An 18606-nucleotide genomic window follows, 5' to 3' on the forward strand; every position below is an offset into this window, starting at 1 on the left:
TCAGCTCCATTAAAATCAGAGCCTAAAGCCGGAGAGGGGCTTAGGCAAAAGGAGCCTGAATTAGTGAGGCAGAATGGCTGGGGGCTCTGCAAGTGATGTGACAGAACCAATGTGCGTGAACCCAGCTAAAATCCAGCCTCTTCTCATCCAGGGGAGAGAGCAGGCAGCGAGGGGATGGCTTTGGAGAGCCCCTGCCCATCCAAGAGCAGTGCCCAGGCACCCCTGGGTGCGGGGACAGGCTGGGGACAGCGGGCACTGCTCCCCCGAGGTCGCTGGGGGGCTGCAGGGAGGGCAGGGCGTCCTTGCAGCCATCACTGCACAGGGAGCACACCTGGAGCTCCAGCACGGAAAGTCTGTGATGGAAAGCAGGGGGAGCTCAGCTCTGAGCTGGGGAGCTTGGGCTGACCCAGCTCCTCCCCTGGGAAAAGCAGTGTGCAGCCAAGGAGCTGATAGTGCTGCTCACAACGTGCCTGAGCAGCCTCATTTCATTCCTGCAGGTTTCTGAGCGTAGATTTGGGCTGAAAACCGGGGCAGAGGGGCCAGAGGCACACACCAAACCTGGGGCCACCGTGGGACCATTTCTCCGTGAGCAGGGAAGTGCAGGATGATGAAAAGCTGCTGTAGGGTCACCTCCAAGCCCAACTGCAGCCTGGCCTGCCCTGCTTCTGCTCCCCCCTGCAGAGGGAGAGACCCCCCCATCCCTCACACAGGTCACCCCAGCCTGGGCTGGGCTGGCTGGGCATGGGAGGGAGTGTCTGGCATCCGGCAAAGAGGGACTGCTGGTGTGTGTGTGTGCCACTTCTGGGGCTCATCCCTGCAGCTCCAGCCCCCTGGGGCTGGCACAGGGCTCCTGGCATCCTGGCACGGGCTGGCCTCTGCCCTGCCCTCCCCACGGTGCCCATGTCTGACCCCTCTGGGCTTGGGCTGGGCAGGGGAATCCCTGCCAAGGGAGGGTCCTGCCTCAGCAGGTGCCAGCTCCGTCTCCAGCTCCCTCCCCTGTGGGAAGCAGAGCTCCTGGCCAGCCTTTATTCCAGTGTGACCCCAGCACTCCCTGCCAGGCTGCTGAGAAGCCAACCCTGGGCCCTGCTGTCCCTCCCTCAGCTCAGGAGGGTCCCACCCTGACCCCAGAGCTGTTCCCCTCTATGTGCCTGTGCCAGGGCAGGGCTGGCAGGGAGGGGATGTGCCCTCAGTGCCTCTCCAGTCCCACACTGCTCTGGGGCCCTCAGTGCCAGCAGAGCAGCCCCAGTTTGTGCCCCACTCCAGCTCTGGCATTCCCAAGGAGCTGGAAGTGTCCCCTGCCACCTCGCGGGGGTGTGAGCAGTGAGGTGTCCCCTCTGCCCAGGGTGTGGAGCCTTGGACGAGCTGCCCCATCTGCTGCTTGCTCTCTGTGCTTTGGCCATTTGCTCTCATTGCTTTGTGCCCATCTCCCCTTCCCAAAGGGATCCTGTCCCACAGAAGAGCAGGGCTCAGAGTGTGGCTCACAGCTCCTGTCACTGTCACAGCAGTGCCAGGGGGGCAGGGATGAGCTCAGCCCTGAAAGCTGCCTGCTGTTCCTTATTTTAGGGAAAATACACACTCTGCTCTAGTGATGGCTTTCAAGGGTCATTCCCAACTTACTCATGGCTCTCCTAGCAGGGAGGGAAAAGATGCAACTCCCTTTTCCTTCTGGGCATCCCCAGAGCACCTTGCAGGGTACCTGAGCTTGCTGGTCCCGTGCTGGGAGATCCCTGGAACTGCAGAGGAGATGAAACAGGACTCAGTCAGGGCATGCCCAACCTCAGCCCCAGCCTGGGGCTCCCTGGGGACACCCCAGAGGGGTGGCAGGGTGTCCCTGATGTGGCTGTGACTGGGGGGGACCTGAGGGTCCTGCCAGGCACAGAGCTCAGGGAGGCTGCAGAGAGGAGGAAAATCCTCTTCCCAAGAGAGAGCTGAGCCCCAGCCTGCCTCTCCCTGGGGCCCTGGCACCACTTTCATTCTGCCCAGGGCTGGCTGGTGCAGGGACCACCCAATCCCAGTGCCCTGGGAAAGCACTGCTGAGAATTGCTGGGTCCTGTGGGCTCCCACACCCCAAAATCTCCCCCAGGGTGCAAGAGCCATGAGTGTAGGAGCTGCTGCCCCTCCCAGTGCCAGACACTGCTGGGTGGGCAGCCAGGCCAGGCTGAAATTCCCATGAATTCCTGCCCAGACTGGGGCTGGGCAAAGGGAGAGACCAGCAGAGCTGCTGCTGCTGCTTTGCCCCACCCTGGGAGGGCTCCTGAGGCTCTGTGGGGCAGGCAGTGGTGATGAGGGGCTGACCCACCCCACTGAGGGCAGTGACCTGGCTCTGGGGATGGTTTCCCCACAGCTGGATCATCCCTGAAGTCCTTGCAATGAGGCAAGGAGGCAGCACCATGTGCTGAACCAGCCAGGCCTTCCAAGTGTGCTTTGAGAGCTCAAAACTTGGATTCTGTTCCAATCCAACCTTGCAAATTTACAAATCTTCTGAGAAATCTCAATTTTAAAAGAAATGTTGTCTTGGGCAGGACTGTTCCCTCTCTTACAGGAATGGCATGGAAAACAGCCTGGCCTAAAAACCCATTCCAAAAGGCACCCCCAACATTTCAGTGCCTCAACTCCCTTGTGGAAACTCCAGGAGAAGGTGACCCACCAGGAGTCACCCACAGACCTGAGGGGGCCTTGCAGGAGCAATGGAAGCTCAGAGCTCAGGCCAGTTTTACCTTCCTACAACTCTTCAGCTCCTGGCCTTGGCATCCTCCCTGTGTGGCTCCTGTCCTGCTGCCAGGGGCTGTGTCCTGTGCAGGGTTCCTCCTCCAGGGATCCCACAGGCAGCCACAGCTTCCATGTCTGCATTAAAGTGAAGGATTTTCGTGCAAAACATCTGCAAAACAACTGCCAGATTTCTCCCTTGGCCTGGTGAAAATTCAGGTGTAGGTGGAAGTTTTAAACTTTTTGTCAGCAGCTCGATACAGAGAACGTGTGAGGTGGTGAACACCCTGCCAAAGCTCCAGAGGCTGCAGGAAAACAGAGACAGGACAAAGCAAAGGGCTGAAATGGGATTTTTCTCTTTTAAAGCTCATCTCGTGTTGCCTGGAGCTCACCACGTGAAGCACACAGCAAGTCAGAGGGGTGGGTTTTTCACATTTTTATTTACTAAGGTTTTTATTGTGTGTTTTATATTGCAAACCCCACCCCTAGAACTCTTCCCCTCCCTTCCCCCCCCAAAGAAACCAAATAATAATAATAATAATAATAATAATAATAATAATAATAATAATAATAGTAATAAATATAGTTCCACCTACTGAGACAAGCCTAGTGTTGACTGGGGTCCAGTCAGAATAACTCAAAGTTGGCTACTGCAGTGCTGAGAGCTGGAAACCCAAAGAGATCCCCGAGGGAAGCAAAGCCAAGGAGGATGTCCTGCAGTGAGGAGGGGGCATGGCCGGGCAGTGCCAGCCCTGGCTGTCCCCTGAGGGTCCCCAGGGTGCCCAGGACTCAGGAGCAGTGCAGCAGCCTCAGGACAGGAGCCCAGGAGGGCTGGAGCCCCTTCCCCCCTGCCTGCCCAGCCCACCCCAAACCCTCCAGGTGCTCGGCCAGGAGCCCTCTGGCACACAGGGGAAAGGCTGGCTAAAAACCCAAAAAACTGCAAAGGATATTGTGAGTCTTCCTTCTACCTCTGAAAACATGAGAGGGTCTGTGAGTCTGCTTCAACTCCTGTTTCAAGATGAACCTGTACATATTTGGAAAAGCAGGATCTAGAGGTTATAATTGTCACCTGCCAATCAGCCCTGCAGGAGGGTCAGAACTGACACGTATTTTAATTTAAAACTAGGATATACATATATATATATAAATATGTGTGTGTGTGTGTGTGCTGACACATGTGCATAAATAGACTACAGATGTGTGTGACTACCCTACAGATAGAAAAGCAGGTGTGTAGATATAGATACATCTATAAAATCTATACAAACACACACACACACACACACACACACACACACACACACACTCACTCACCCTTCCACCACACTCACACAGACAGAGCTGTATGGAGCCAGTAGAAAAAGCATTTCCAGAGTTCCCCTGACCCTTTTTAAGGAAGACCAAAGCTGATCACATCTGAATTCAGAGCCACCAAAGCAGGGTGAAGCAGGAGTGCCCAGGAATGCAACATTCAAGGTGCAGGCACGTGGCAGAGAGTTCTGCAGACGAGTCGGTATAAAAACAACCATCAGCCAGGGCTGGGGCAGGGCACAGGGAGCTCCAGGGGCTGGGCACTGGGGGGAGGGAAGTTTTTGGCACTGCTGCATGGAGTCTCTGTCCCCTTGAGGGCTGGGGACAGAGGGAGGCTGGATGTGTCTCTAAGGAGTGGTAGAAAAGTTGAGCACCTGACTCGGACAGTGAGGTGGCCACAGACACCCCTCGGCCTAAGAAAACCCCAAACAGAGAGAGAGGAAGGACCAAGTGACACAAAAGGAGATGTCTGCCCTGGAGGTAAAGGCTGTGGCTTCTCAGTGCTGCTGGCCCCGCTCTGTCCCCGCCCCACTGGGAGTGTCCCCAGGCGGGGACCCAAAGCCCAGCCCCAGGTGCCCCAGGTGTGCCCGGGGCTGCTGCAGGGTGGCAGGGGAAGCCCACCAGGTGCAGGCTCTTATTGCTGGTGAAATCAAACAAAGGATTTCGGTTCCCCCAGCAGGGGACAAGCACAGACCATGGCTGGCCAAATTTCTGGGCTGATCTGGTTTTAATGGTAAAAACAGAATTATAAATCTTGGAACTGTCCTGGTGCCTCCCACTGCCCTGGGCTAAGGAGGAGGAGGAGGAGGAGGGCTTGGGACTGCACTCCACTGCTCAGTCCTTTCTAGTTCTCCTCAGAGCAGTCACCCAGGGATACTGAGAAACTGAAGTGACAGAGGGGACGTTAAAGCACTGCCTCTTCCTTCATCCCTCCTGTGTTTGCATACACCACGGAGAGGCTGAAACTTGGGGTCGTCTGCCTGCTCTGCTCCCACTGCCCACATGCCAAAGTACAGAGGGATCATCCCTGCCCTCCCTGTGCCTTGCAGGGGATTGCTCCTTGTTCCCACTGCAGCATCAGTGGAGTAAGAAAGGGACAATCTGCAGCGAGGCCCGTCCATCTCCTGGTCACCTTCATCTTCCTCAGCTGGAGTCCAACCCAAACCTCAGCCCATGGGAAATCCCTCGAGGGCTCTGCAAGAGTGAACTCACCCCTTCCCAGCTCCTCTGTGACCTGCTGAGGACAGGGAGGGAGGGACACCTGGCAGGGAGAGAGGGACGCTTGTGGTATGTGCTGGGCCACCCACATCCCCAGCCCCAGGGTCACAGCTGGGGCAAAGCTGAGGCCACCAGGGCTGCTCTACAAACACCAGCTCCAGGCCTGACCCCACAGCCCCTTCTGTGGCCCACATCAACCTCGGGTCTTTGTCTCAAAAGGAAAACCTTTTTGGTGGCTTCTATGGCTGCTCATTCACGTGTTCCAGCTCAGGCACATGCCCCGGCTGTGCGTTACCTCGTTGGATTAAATTTGCTCGTATCCTTTTTTTTCCTGTGTATTAAAATATTCTATAAAATCAAGTGACCAAAAATCTATAGCTCTAAGAATACCTGGTTATCTTCTTTTTTTTTCCCGTTGTTTTTCATGTGGGTTTTTTTTTTCTTTGTTTCTAAGCACAGTTAAACCTAAACAAAAGAAATGGAAGAAAAAAAGAAAAAGCAGGAGTGGCGCAGAAGGGGAAGGAAAGGAAAAAATCGCTCGGTGAACTCATCAGGAACTGATGGGCAGAGCTGGCACGAGCAGCTCCTGCAGGAGTCCTCACAAATTGGAGGGCAGTTTGGACCTGACGGGCTCCAGATCCCCCGTGAGCACTATGGACTCTTTGCGCCCGCCGGCGGCCAAGGCCAGCGGGCGTGGCAGAGAACCTGAGGACATCTGGCGTGGCAGCGTCACCCGCCCGGGGACCGAGCTGCAAGGCTTGCCCAGGAGTCCGCTCCCGCCACCGCCGGGGAAAGGGGAGAAGCTGGAAACAGATTCTCTAGAGGAATGAGGAGAGCTGTGGCGGCCCAGCGTCTGAGCCAGCTCCTGGGGCAGAGAGGGCTGGGATGCCGAGATCAGCTTGATGTCCTGGTTGAGGCGCGGCGGCAGCGCCTGGGCCGGGGGGCTGGCGGGCTGCGGCAGCAGCAGGGAGCCGTGCGAGCCCGAGGGCCCCGCGGCGCCGCTCTGGAAAGTTCTGGTGGCCACCGGGCTCTGGCTGGGAGGACTAAGGCCAGAAGGGGTGTAACAGGGAGAGGCGATGCCGGGCTGCTGGAGCGGGGCCGCGGGGGCGAAGGGAGGCCGCTCCTGGTGGAGCTGGGCTATCGTTCCAGTCAGAGATCCTAAAGCACTTGGATGTGTTTGGCACAGGCCCGCGGACGGCCCGCCCGAGGCCTGCGCCAGCTGGCTTAGGCTGGAGGATGGAGAGTTGGAAGAAGGAGGGGCTGGGAAGTGGTTCAATCCCCCCAGGGTCCCACTGCCCGAGAGCTGCTGCTGCTGCTGCTGCTGCTGCTGCGACTGTCCCCCCTGCAGTGGTCTCGTGGTGGGCTGGAACTGGTTCAGGAGACTGGGGGGGGAGTTTGATGAGAGCTGGGTGAGCGATGTCGATGGGGAGCTGGCTGTGGCTTGCTGGAAGTGCCCAAATCCACTGCTGGACAGGGCCGGCTGCTGCTGCTGCTGCTGCTGCTGCTGCGGGGGCTGAGCCGCGCCTAAGGGTGACCCAGAGGGTGCACTCTGGAACTGGCTCAGCCCCACCGAGGAGGCGCTGCTGAGCCCCGGCTGGCCGGAGCCCCCGGGAGGGGACCCCACCTGGAACTGGCCCAGGCCGGCGGCGGCCGAGAAGCCGGCGAGCTGCTGGATGTGGAAGGAGGAGGACGAGGGCGTCTCCGCGCCCGGCGTGTGCAGCTGGGACGGGGTGCTGGACGGGGAGCCCACGGCCGAGGGGCCGGCGGACGGGACGAGCGACTGGAATCTCTTGAGCTGCCTGGGGGTCTGGTTGGGCTGCTGGCCCAGCGAGCCCAGCACGGACACGGGCGGGCGGAAGATGGCCGTGGGCAGGCGCGGGTGGTGCGTCAGGGCGATGGCCACCGAGGTGGTGGCGGCGGCCGCCTGCAGCGGGGCCTGGATCAGCGGCGTCCAGATCACCGGCGTGGGCGTGGAGGCGGCGGCCGCGGCCGCCTGCACGTTGTGGGCACAGTGAGCCATCTCCCGGTCGTGCTGCACGATCTGCTGGATGATCTCGTTCTCCTGGTAGTTGAACACCCCCGAGTTGAGGTCGTGCTGCACTTTGTGCAGAAGGATGGAGTTCTTCTTGCCTGTGGAGGAAGGGAGGAGAGAAAGGGTTATGGTGGTGTTCACAGGGGTCCCAGAAAGAGGGAAGAGACGAGGATCTGACTCCATGTTTCAGAAGGCTGCTTTATTATTTTATGATACATATTATATTAAAACTATACTAAAAGAATAGAAGAAATATATATAACATATAATATATAATACATAATATATAATATATAATATATAATATATAATATATAATATATAATATATAATATATAATATATATAATAAAAGAAGAAATATTTATATTATATTATATTATATTATATTATATTATATTATATTATATTATATTATATTAATTATTTACTATATCATTATTTATATAATGTATATAATATATAATTATATATAATATAATATATTAAAATATATTTCATATATTAAATATACAATATAATATATTATATAATTATATATATTATATTTAATATATTATATAATTATTATATATGTAACAGATATAATATATTTATTATATTAAAACTATACTAAAGGAAGAGAAGAAGATTTCATCAGAAGGCTAGCAAGCAAGGAAAAAGAAAGGAATGATAACAAAATCCTGTGACTGACCATCGAGTCTGAAACAGCCGGACTGTGATTGGCTGTTAATTAGAAACAACCACATGAGACCAATCACAGATGCACCTGTTGCATTCCACAGCAGCAGAGAATCATTGTTTACATTTTTTTCTCCTGAGAAGCTGAGAGGCCTCAGGAACAAAATCCTAAGGAAAGGATTTTTCATACAACACGTCTGTGACAAAGGGTCCCTGTGGGTGGCAGGGCACAGGTGGAGCTTCCTGCTCCACTTCCCCGAATGCTTCCCCTTGGTGCCCTGCACGGCCCTCGGGGTCTGTGCCCAGCCTCTGCCCCAGCAGTGAGATGGCAAACACCACATCTGCTCCTTCTCTGCAACCTCAGGTCCCTCAGAGCTGGGAGCTGGAGCACAGAGCTGCATGTCCAACAGGACACACATCCTTGGGCAGTAACAGCACTGCTGGGAAGCGGGGCAGACTGGCAGCAAAAAGCTGATGGATTTGGAAGATTCCCATTTTGCACCTGAGCCTCCATTAGAAAAAGAGAATAAAACCTCAAAAATATAAAATCAGTGAAGTCTTCAGCCAGTCTCCTTCCTTCACCTTTTCCTCACCTGTCTCTGGTGCCTTGGTCACTCTGGAGTCAAATATAGAGGAGAAGGAGATGTGAAAAGGAGATTTCCCTGTGAGTCAGGACTTGATGGTCTTGAAATCTTTTCCAACCTGAATGATTCTGTGATTCTATTCATGAGCTGGAAAAGCTCAGCTGGGCCAGGTAGAACCCTCAGGCATCCTGCAGCTCCTGTGCCCTTGCAGCCCCAGCTTTAGGGAATGTTCCAGCTGGATTCCCAGCCTGCAGCCAGAGTTTAACTCCGCTCTTTGCCCTTGCAATGGGCTGGAAAATGCCATGGAATGATTTGTCCAGCCTGGGAGTGCAGCTGGCACTGCAGGGATCACTCCTGGGCTGAGGGACAGAGCCAGCCAGGGCAGGGCCTGGCACCAGAGGCATTTCCTTTTGATCCCACCCAGCCAGCTCTCAGATCTTTATGATCTGAGGCACATCTAGATGACATCCAGATGGTTGGTTGGTTTTTTTACTTCATGATGTAGCTTTTTAAGTGTGCAGCAGATAAAAGAGTTAAGAGTTTAAGGACATGCTTCTTACTCCAGCCAAATGGAAAATCAAACATCTGGCAGGAGAGAGTTGGAATGGCACTGAAGAGGGAAGGTGGCACCCTGGTCTCCTAAAGAGCCACTCTGCAACAGCAGAGTCTTGGACAAAACTCACTGAGCTCCAAATCCAGCACCAGAAAAAGGTGAAACAACTCCTGCACCAATAAAGAGGAAATTGTACAATAGGAGGGAGATCCCAGTCACTCTCACCGTGATGCTGGGAAGGTAAAATGTGTTTAGTTCTTGCTGCAAAGCATGGAGTGTACAGAAACCAGCCCCATGAAAAACATCAGGGAGGAAGCACAGCACATTCAGAATAGAGGTGATTTCACAGCTGAGGAGGGAGCTCAGGGACAAAGGAAGCTGTTCCCAAACCTTCCCCTCCCTTGCAGGAGGAACCAGCAGACAGGATTTGAGCCAAGCCCATAAAAAAGGAAGGAGCAATCTGTAATTGCAGATACTGCCAGAACATGCTGAAGGTTTTCCCTTCCCTTTTTCAAATCAAGCCTTTGTCACCCCACAAAGGACAGGGGGTGGCTCTGAGGGCTCTGTGGGTAAAGCTGCAGTGGGCTGAGCTGCACTGAAATGCTGCCAGGGTTCTGATCCTGGATGTGCACCCAGGACCTGGTTGCTGTGGGGAGTGGGATGGGATGATAAATGCTCTGCTGTTTTACCTACTGCCAATCACTCCCTGAAAAAAAAAAAAAAAAAAAGAAAAAGGCAGAAAAGCTTTTGTTTCCCACTCAGCAAGATCCTAGCCCAGGAAGGACATGCTAGAAGTACATGTGTAGGAATTCTCTAATGGCTGGAGTGGAACAGCTCTGGATACCCCAGAGAGACAGACCCCAGTCCTTCCCACAGGCAGGCACAGCAGAGGCAGCACCAGGGCCACCTTTAAATGTGGTCTGCACAGAAGGTCACTGAACACACACACACACAGAGTCATTCCCACCCAGATCTGCTAAAATCACAGCAAATGAACTCCACAGAGCTGCTTAAACACACTCAGAGACACAGACTGTGCGTGGAGAGAGCAGAACCTGCCTGACTGCAGCTGCGGGTGAGGGAGGAGGTGGCCAGACTGCAGCACTCCAGAGTCACAGAGGCACTGGGACTGCAGCTTTGCAATCCTGCCCTTCCCAGAGCTGAAGGGACAGATCCCAGCATGGGCCATGTGCAGCCCCTGCAGCACTGCAAGGTCAGGCTGTGCCTGGGACACACGCTGAGCTCAAAGCAGCCGGGGACAAAGCTGCTGTCCTGAGATAAATCCAGCCTGAGGGGAAGGGCCAGAGCAGGGGCACAAGGAACAGCTTCCCAAAGCTCCACAGCAGCCATGGCTCCGTGCTGCTGTCACCACACCTCATCCCACTCTGCCAGTGCCCTTCCTCATCCCAGTCATCTCCCAGTGCCCTAACCCCATCCCACTCCTGTCCCAGTGCCCTAATCCCATCCCACTCCTGTCCCAGTGCCCTAATCCCATCCCACTCCTGTCCCAGTGCCCTAACCCCATCCCACTCCTGTCCCAGTGCCCAAACCCCATCCCACTCCTGTCCCAGTGCCTTGGCTGTGGCTCTGGGGCTGGTCCCAGAGCAGGGTGTCCCTCAAGCCCTGCACTGTCTCCCTCCCTCTCAGGCCATCTCAGCTGGCTGGAAAGCCCCACTGATGTCTGGCCCCTGCAGTCTGGGTGAAGAGTGAATGCAAGGACTGTGAACCTGGGCTACTGAGGTGGGAGAAACTGCTCCAAGTAATGGGGGGCATGAGATGGGATCCAGCTTTGAGGGTCTCCTGCTCAGTGCTCTAGAGGTCTGTGTTTGCATGTGGATTCATCACTAGGGAGAGAATAATGCTGTGCCTCAAACCTGCCCTTGTAGAACATTTCTGTGGGTGCATTTCTGTGACTCCCAGGGGAAATCACCCTGGGTGTCTCCCAGCTGCACTCCAGGGGCTCCACAGCCCAGCTGAACACAGCCCATGCTGATGCTTTCCAAACGTGCCTGATATTTACTGGAAGTGGTTTGATCAAAGCTCCTTAGCTTTGTGTCAAGTTGATGAAGTAATAGCAGTAAAAACCTTGGAATGATTATTTCTGTTGTTTTTAAAACCAGAACACTCAATTTTCCCTTTGAAATCACATTACACTTCACTGTTTTCCTGAGCCCAGCTTGCCTCTATTAGCTGTTCCATTAGATCACATTTTTCTCTTCTGATTTGCCAAGAAAATATCAAATTTCTCCTCCAGAACACTGCAGAAGATAACTGAAAACGTTCTTCCAGCCATGGAAGGGGAGAGGGACTTTTCAAAACCATTTTTTAAAACTGTAACTGGTTGGCAAACTGAGAAATTAATTGACTTCCCCACTCTAATGAATTGCCTCATTTACACAGTGTTTCCACATGCCAATATAAGCCCTGTGAGTTGCTTCTGGAGAAAATCCTGCTTGCCAGCAGCCCCAGAGCAGAGTCCTGCTGGGACAAACATTCCTGAGGTCCTGCATGAGACAGAAACCAGCAGTGGGACAGAAAAGAGGAGTGGGACTGACTTTGCTTGGGCTGAGATTGGTGCTGAGATTATTCCTCCTCCTCATGGGATTGAGGAAACAGTTCCAACCCCTTTTCCTGGCCTGGGTTCCTTGTCCCAGCCACTGGGCAGAAGGAGAGCAGGGCAGTTGGCAGGGAGGGGGATGCAGCTGATGAGTTTGGGGACCCCCCTGAGATGAGGTTCTGTCCCCAGCCCTGCTCAGTGACCCCAGGGAGTCACTCCTGTGCTCCTGCTCAGCCATGGGGAAGCTTCATCAGGAGAAGCCAAAGGGCTCCTGGTCCCCTGCAATCCAACCAGGGAGGATTGCAATTTGTCCTTCTGAGATGTTCATCCCACAGAAATCAAAGTGCTGGGCACAGTGAGGTGCTGAGATAAAAAAATCCACCCCAAATCACTGCTAAAGGCTGCACCAAACTCACTGAGACACCCCAGAACAGAGGAAGCATCTGCAGCCACCCCAGCCCCAGCCCCAGCTCCAGCTCCCCTCCCTCCCCTCTGGGCTCTGAGAACTCCCTGTTTGCCTCACTGCCACAATGGGCTAAATATAAGGGGAAAAGGAAGATATTCAGAGCCTTGGAGATGTTCAGAGCAAAGCTCCTGGTGCTTTGAAGTGGAGGGGGGTATGTAAAATTATGGAAACGAAGCAAACAGATGTTGCTCCCCTAATTAAGAACTGCAAAGTCAGATTTTCCTCAACTGTAGATAGCACACAAAAGAACAGGGAGAAAGGCTCATGTGATTTCATAAAAGGAGCCAGCACTCAACAATAATTCTTCTATCAAACAATCAAAATTAGCTTTCTGTTGTTAAAATTCTGCCCAGACACAGGGGAAATTAGCTGTGACTTTCTGTTCCTTTCTCCTTTCAGTTCTCTCTGAGCCCACTGGCTGCACTTTAAGAATTCAGGTCATTAAATTGCTTTCTGAATTTGCATGTATTTGAAATAATCTCATTTTATTAGGCTGCCTTCTGCCCTGGCTTGCTGTCAGTGTGGCTGCTCCCACCACAGGGGTTTCTCTCAGGTCTTCACTGATTATTCCTGGCACCAAGGGCTGGCTTTGGAGCCTGGCTGCACATCCCAGCTCTGCCCTGGAGCTGGGCTTTCCTTGCCAGGGGTTCTCCTGAGCTGTCTCCTGCAGAAGTTCAGCCCCAGAGGGGGTACCCAGCCCACTCTCAGGGCTGGCTTTGCCCTGCCCCAGGAGTTTCCTGGTTGGGAGGAGCTGCTCCAGCTCTGCTGTAGTTTCAGAGTCTGTGTGCACAGGGAAATGAGCTGGAACAGAGAATTCAAAATGATTCTTAACCCCCAGGCTATGGGTTCTTTCCCTGTTGCAAAGATGCAGGTGAAGCCCCACTGAGCTGCACTCCCTCTGTGGGGAGGTTTCTGCTCAGAATTCAGAGCCCTTGGGGGAGAGCCCAGCAAAGCCAGCTGGATCAGCCCTAAGAGCATCCCCAGAACACTGCTCTGGAAACTGAGTCACTTCCCAAGAGCCTGGCTGTGTAAATCCATGGATGTGTGAGCTCTGACACCTGCCAGGGCAGCTCTCCCTGCATCCTGCCCCTCCCTTTCTCCCTGGCTGGATCCTCTCCACTCTGGGGGTACCTTTGAAATGAACAATTCCCTCTCTTCCCTCCCTGTACAGCTCAGGCCTGCCTCTGATTGCTTCCCCTCTTCCATAAACTTAATTATCCCCCAAAAAATGTGGTGTCCCTGTGCACAGCCAGAGCACAGCCACACTGCTGCAGGTCCAACACACCCTGAATGATGTCACCTGGTGAGTCTCAGCACAGCTACACTCCAGATAAATGAAGCTCTTCCCTCCCACTCTTCACACAGAGCTTGGCAGGATGAAGAAAAAATGGAATATCTAGAGCTGGGTAGGTTGTGACTGTCCAGGGAGGGGTGAGGAGATGTGGCATTCCCAAGGCTGGGACACCCAAGGGGGCTCTCACTCATCACTGCAGACTGGAGCCAAGAGGTGCCTTCTTGACTGGCACCAGTGCCAAGGTGCCTGCACGCCCTCCCCAGAGCCCTGCTGGAGGTGGCAGCTGTGACAGGACAGGCTCTGGGACACTCTGGACATGCTGGCACTGTCATTGCTGCTCTCAAGTGTGGGCTGGCTGCAGACAGCTCCTGGAGTGCCTTCAAGGCAGGGAGAGGCCCCCAGGAGGAGAGGTGTCACTGTGAGCAGCTCCTGCTTCATGTGATTAAAAAGAGGGCTGAAAATTATTTATAAAGGTGCTGGAATTGTAAAATGTTCCCTGAGCAGGTGGTTTATCTCCATGCAGACAGCAAAGAGCTTTGTGGGCAGCAAAGAGCAAGGTCAGGGATGGAGCTCCTGAGATGGAGCAGGGTGCTGAGGACTTCTCCTGGGGTGTTGGGGCTGTGCTCTCCCCTGAGCCACAGGAGAATGGCACTTCATATTCAGGTGAGCAGGGCTGCCAGGTGCCCTTCACTGAGCTGAAGTGATTTACATTCCCCATGGCTGGTGAGTTACTGACCCCTTTCCTTAGGCTAAACACAAAGTACTCCCAGGCTGGGCCTTGGCTTCCAAAGAAAAGGAAATTCAGATATTCAGTTCCTGCTCAAGTCCAAGCTCCCACCTGTGCTAGGGAGCACTTCCAGGTGTGACTCACCTGAGCCACCTCAGGAGAGACAAAGCACACTCTGAGTGCCTTTTCCTCTGTGCTGAGCACACCCAGATCCCCACTGGGGTGTTGAAGGGAGACAGAGAAATGCACAAGTGGCACCTGAACTTTGTTTCCTCATGGACAGTAAGATTTGTGGTTATTCAGCTGATGGGAGAGGACACCACACAGGAGCAGCTCTCAGGGCTTGGATAAGAAACCTCAGCTGTGCCAAGGGCTGGGAATTTAAAGGAAGCTTTGTGCCACCCTCTACCACTGCACACCTGGGCCACAGACACTTCTCTCCTTGCATCACTGGGTCCAGATCAGAACTGAGAACCACAGCCTCAAATCAGAGCTGTTTCTGTATCTCCAGCTGTATTTATCTCCTGATGGCCAGAGCATCCTGCTCCTCTCACCTGTGGGGGTTACTCCCCTGCCCATTGAACAAACCTGGGACTTTATTTGGTTAAAGTGAAAGCTGGTGTTGAACTGGAGTTATCTGCATTCAATTGGAATCCAAAATGCAGAAAACTCTCAGAACTTTGGGCCTGTAAGCCAAAGCTTGGAATTAAACCCAAGATTTGATCTGAGACTTTGGGAAAGCCTTCCAAACTTAGGTGATAGAAGTGAGAATGTGGATTTATAGTTTAAAGCAGAGACATGTTAAGCTAGGTGAAGTTTAGAGTTTTAAAGTACAGTACTGTAGGTTTGTGTGTCACAACATGATTGGCTAAGAAAGCTCACACTGTAGCATGAGTCCTTAAGATGAAATATTTCAAGGGTTGGGTCAAAAACATAAATATCCTTGTTGGCAGTGTTTTATTGGTTAATAAATCCTTAAAAGGTTTGAAACTAGAGGTCTTGTGACCTTCTGAGCCATGCAGTGAAGATGAGAGCCAAACTCACCCTTTCTGCCTATGCAGAAGGAAAATAAATCACATCATTAAAGCAACTCAGAGGTCCTGTCTCTTAACTCGTCCAAAATTCCTTCACAAGTCCTCACAAGTGCCAAAGGGAGGAGCCCCAACACATCCCAGCTCCCCCTTTGTGAGCATCCCTGTCCCTGCAGAAGGGATGAGGAGCTGAGGCTGGCAGCAAAGGCAGCACAAGGACAAGCAGGGAATGTGAGGCAGAGCTTGGCACTGCTCCCAGCTGCTCTCCCTGGCTCACCTGGCCCAGGCCAGCCCTGCCTGGAGGCAGCACAGCCCAGGGGATTAGTCAGGACTAGACAAGCAGGCCTGCAAAGCCAACAGCATCTCAGCTGCACAACTGTGGTCACGAGCTGGCAGGCCAAGAGTTTGGGAACAGCTATTTTTGTGGTTTGTTTATAGACAAAGCTTTTAACATTTCTACCACTGTAGTATGTTGTTGACACTCTCATACTGTGATAATATCATAAATTATATTTAGAGGCTGGAATTGTGTTGTCTTGGCTTTTCTTTGGTTTTTTGGCATCTGCAATGCCTGAAGGAAACTCAAGGCATCTTTAATCCTGACTTCACTGGGATCCTTGTATCAAAACATACACAAGTGGCATTCAAAGTATGTGCATTTCAAACCATGTGGCAAAAACTTCCTGGGGAAAATGAAAACAAGAACTTCCTCTGGCTCCCAGGAGGCTTTCAGCTCTCCCCAGTGCCCTTGCAGTGGGTGGGAGCATTTCTGGGTGTCCCACAGTACATGGAGCAGGGGCAGAGCACTGTCCCTGCTATTCCCTGGGTTTGACAGCATTCACCACCCCTGCTGGGCTTCCTCTCAATGAGCATTTGAGTGCTGGTGTTTTACAAGTGCAAATACTTGTGGAAATCTCATTTTAAGCTTCAGTGGTCACTGCAAACCAGTTTCAAAGCAGGCAGGAACAGAAGGGTGTGATTTATGTAATGGGGCATGGCAAACTGGGGCACTTCACCAACACTGCCAGACAGAGAATTACTCACTGCAGAGAGCACAGCATCCCTGCAACCACAGACACTACACACAACCTTAGAGCCTGCCCAGGAACAAGGGCACACAGCCTGAGAGGAAGGCCAGGAACAAGGAAGAGGAGCTGATTTCATCAGGAAGAAAATGATTAATCAGTGATTTCTGATTTCAGACCATTTTTTTTTTCTGATTTCTGGATTTCAAACCAGCTTCTTTGAGTGCCCAACTTCCAGCCCTGAGTCTGTGGAGTTTCACATGTGTGTGACATTCTGCAGGTAGAGGAGCTCTCAGAGCCTCAAGTTACTCAGACTTAAGCAGTGCCACAAATCTCTGCAGCCTCCCAGCCTCTGTCAAGTCATGGAGATGAATCCCTTCCTGCCCAACCCAGGCAGGACACCAGGATCAGTTCCCAGTAGGAGCAGAGCTTCAAGGCTACACCTCAGCTCTTTGCCCAGGGCTCTGTGTGCCTGCCAGCTCCATGCACAGCCCCTGTTCCTGCAGGAAGCCATGGCAGCACAGGCTGGGGGGCTCTGGCACCTCTCCTCTGCCCACCCACTGCTTCCGAACTGCTCAGCCCTGCTGTGGGACTGCCTCATCCCACCTCAATCAACCAGTCCTGCTCCTGTTGCTGCGTGGGCTGAGCCCCTGCCTGCTCCTTCTGCTACCCACAAAGCTGAGACCATGTCCCAGTTGAGATAGCCACAATATACAGATTATCCCCATACAGTTCCAGAAGGCTTCACCCCATAGTAACACCAGACCTCATCAGAAGCCTTCAGGTGTCTGTCCATACAGAGTAACACTATACTACTTCAGGAAGCTGCAAACATCTGCTCTTCTTGTTCTTTAGCCCAACCTTTTATACCCCTTGTATTTATGCACTGCCCCTGGGTGCCCTCTGCTCCCTTTGGTGGTTGCTCAGTGCCCCTGGGCACTCCATGGCTCATTGCTGGCAGTGCTGCTCCCCTGCTGCTCACAGCTGCACCCACTGGGGATGAGGCTCCACTCCCAATCACCACAAACTCTGTACCTACAAGACCACCCTTTCCAAACCCCCCCGTGGCCAGAAATCCCATAAACATCTCCCAGTGGGACTGGATGGGCTGAGATTTTCCTCCCTACTCCCTTGATGCACAGGGGGAATAGTGGATGGATCTTATTCTGGTGCCAGAACAGTGACAGGGCCCTCTGAATCATCTCCTGTACTCACTGTGGCCTGAGCTTCCCAAGGACATTGTCACCCTGAGCTCCCCAAGGACATTGTCACCTGGGCAGAAGGGAGCCAGTGAATGCACCACTGACTTGGAAAGAGCCTTCCATTTGCTTCCTCCTTGTGCACAGATCCTGAACTGGATGGGACAGGATCAAAACTGCTCCTGCTTCTGTTCATCCCTGCTTTTCAAGAACTGCTTGCTGTTCCTCAACTTCAGTCCTCCAGAATGATTCCTGCACTTCCAGAGAGCCTCAGCAGAAGGCAGTAACCTTGAATTCCTTCCAAAGCCACAGGCTGGTACAGAACTACTGCACTGCTCCTTCTGGAAGGTGCACATTCCAGAGGAAGGGAAGAAATGCCTTATTTACAAAGCCAGGGAATTCCATGGGATCTGCCAGCTCCAGTGGGGTGCCCAGAGCTCCCCTGGGCTCTTTGGGGCACTTACAGCTGAGCAGACCTGGGCACCACCAAGGGCTATGGAGGAGCCATTTCACAACAGTTCAGATGTAGAGTTAAGGGAGCAGGCAGCTCTTGAGGGTGAGTGCCAGGGAAAGCAGGGCACAGCAGGACTTTCAGTGGCACAGGGAGCAGCAGGAGGAAGGGGGGGCAGTGGCAGAGCCCTGCAGCAAAGGGCCTGTTGTTCCACTTGCTGTGTGTCACCTTCTGACCTTATGCTGACATTTGCAGCTGTCTGTGGAACGGGAGCTCTCTCAGGGGAAGAAGCACGTGAGGTTCTTTGTGCTGGGTCAGAATTTTCCACGGATTTCAGTTACGTGTGCAGGGGCACAGAGCACAGGACAGGAAGCACAGGATGTTCTGCCCACCTGATCCCACAGTCCCAGAGAGCACCAGGCTGGAAAGCTGAGCAGCACTGAGCACCCAGACCTGCAGAACTTGAGGTAAAGCCAAGCTGGCCCATCCCTGCATTGATTTTACATTTTCTCTGTCATTTGTACAGCCTCACTGAAATAACCCAAGTGTTGGGCCTACTGCCACTTCCACCAGGCCCTCATTAGCCTGACCTTTGCCAAAGCTGGTCTTCAGCTCAGAGCCTTTTCCTCAGGGGTCCCACAGCAGGTAATGAGATGCAGAGAATCCCATGTCCCTGGCAGGAGAAGCCCCAGAGGCACTGCACCCCTTGCTGGGATGCCAGCTTAGCCCCTATCCCCCTCCCCTCACCACCCTCCTGGCCCTCTGCATTGTG

General features: G+C 53.1%; 1 protein-coding gene across 1 annotated transcript in view; it reads right to left on the reverse strand.

Annotated features, from left to right (window-relative positions):
- Positions 1-3226: 3226 nt before the first annotated feature.
- Positions 3227-18606, reverse strand: part of HCN4 (hyperpolarization activated cyclic nucleotide gated potassium channel 4) — a 104789-nt gene continuing 89409 nt past the window's right edge. Inside the window, exon 8 of the mRNA XM_036389879.2 lies at positions 3227-7365. Within this exon, the coding sequence (XP_036245772.1) occupies positions 5834-7365 (1532 nt within the window). The 3' untranslated portion in view covers positions 3227-5833. The remainder of the gene's footprint in view (positions 7366-18606) is intronic.

The sequence above is a fragment of the Molothrus ater genome, chromosome 13 (assembly GCF_012460135.2).
Source record: "Molothrus ater isolate BHLD 08-10-18 breed brown headed cowbird chromosome 13, BPBGC_Mater_1.1, whole genome shotgun sequence".
Lineage (NCBI taxonomy): Eukaryota > Metazoa > Chordata > Aves > Passeriformes > Icteridae > Molothrus > Molothrus ater.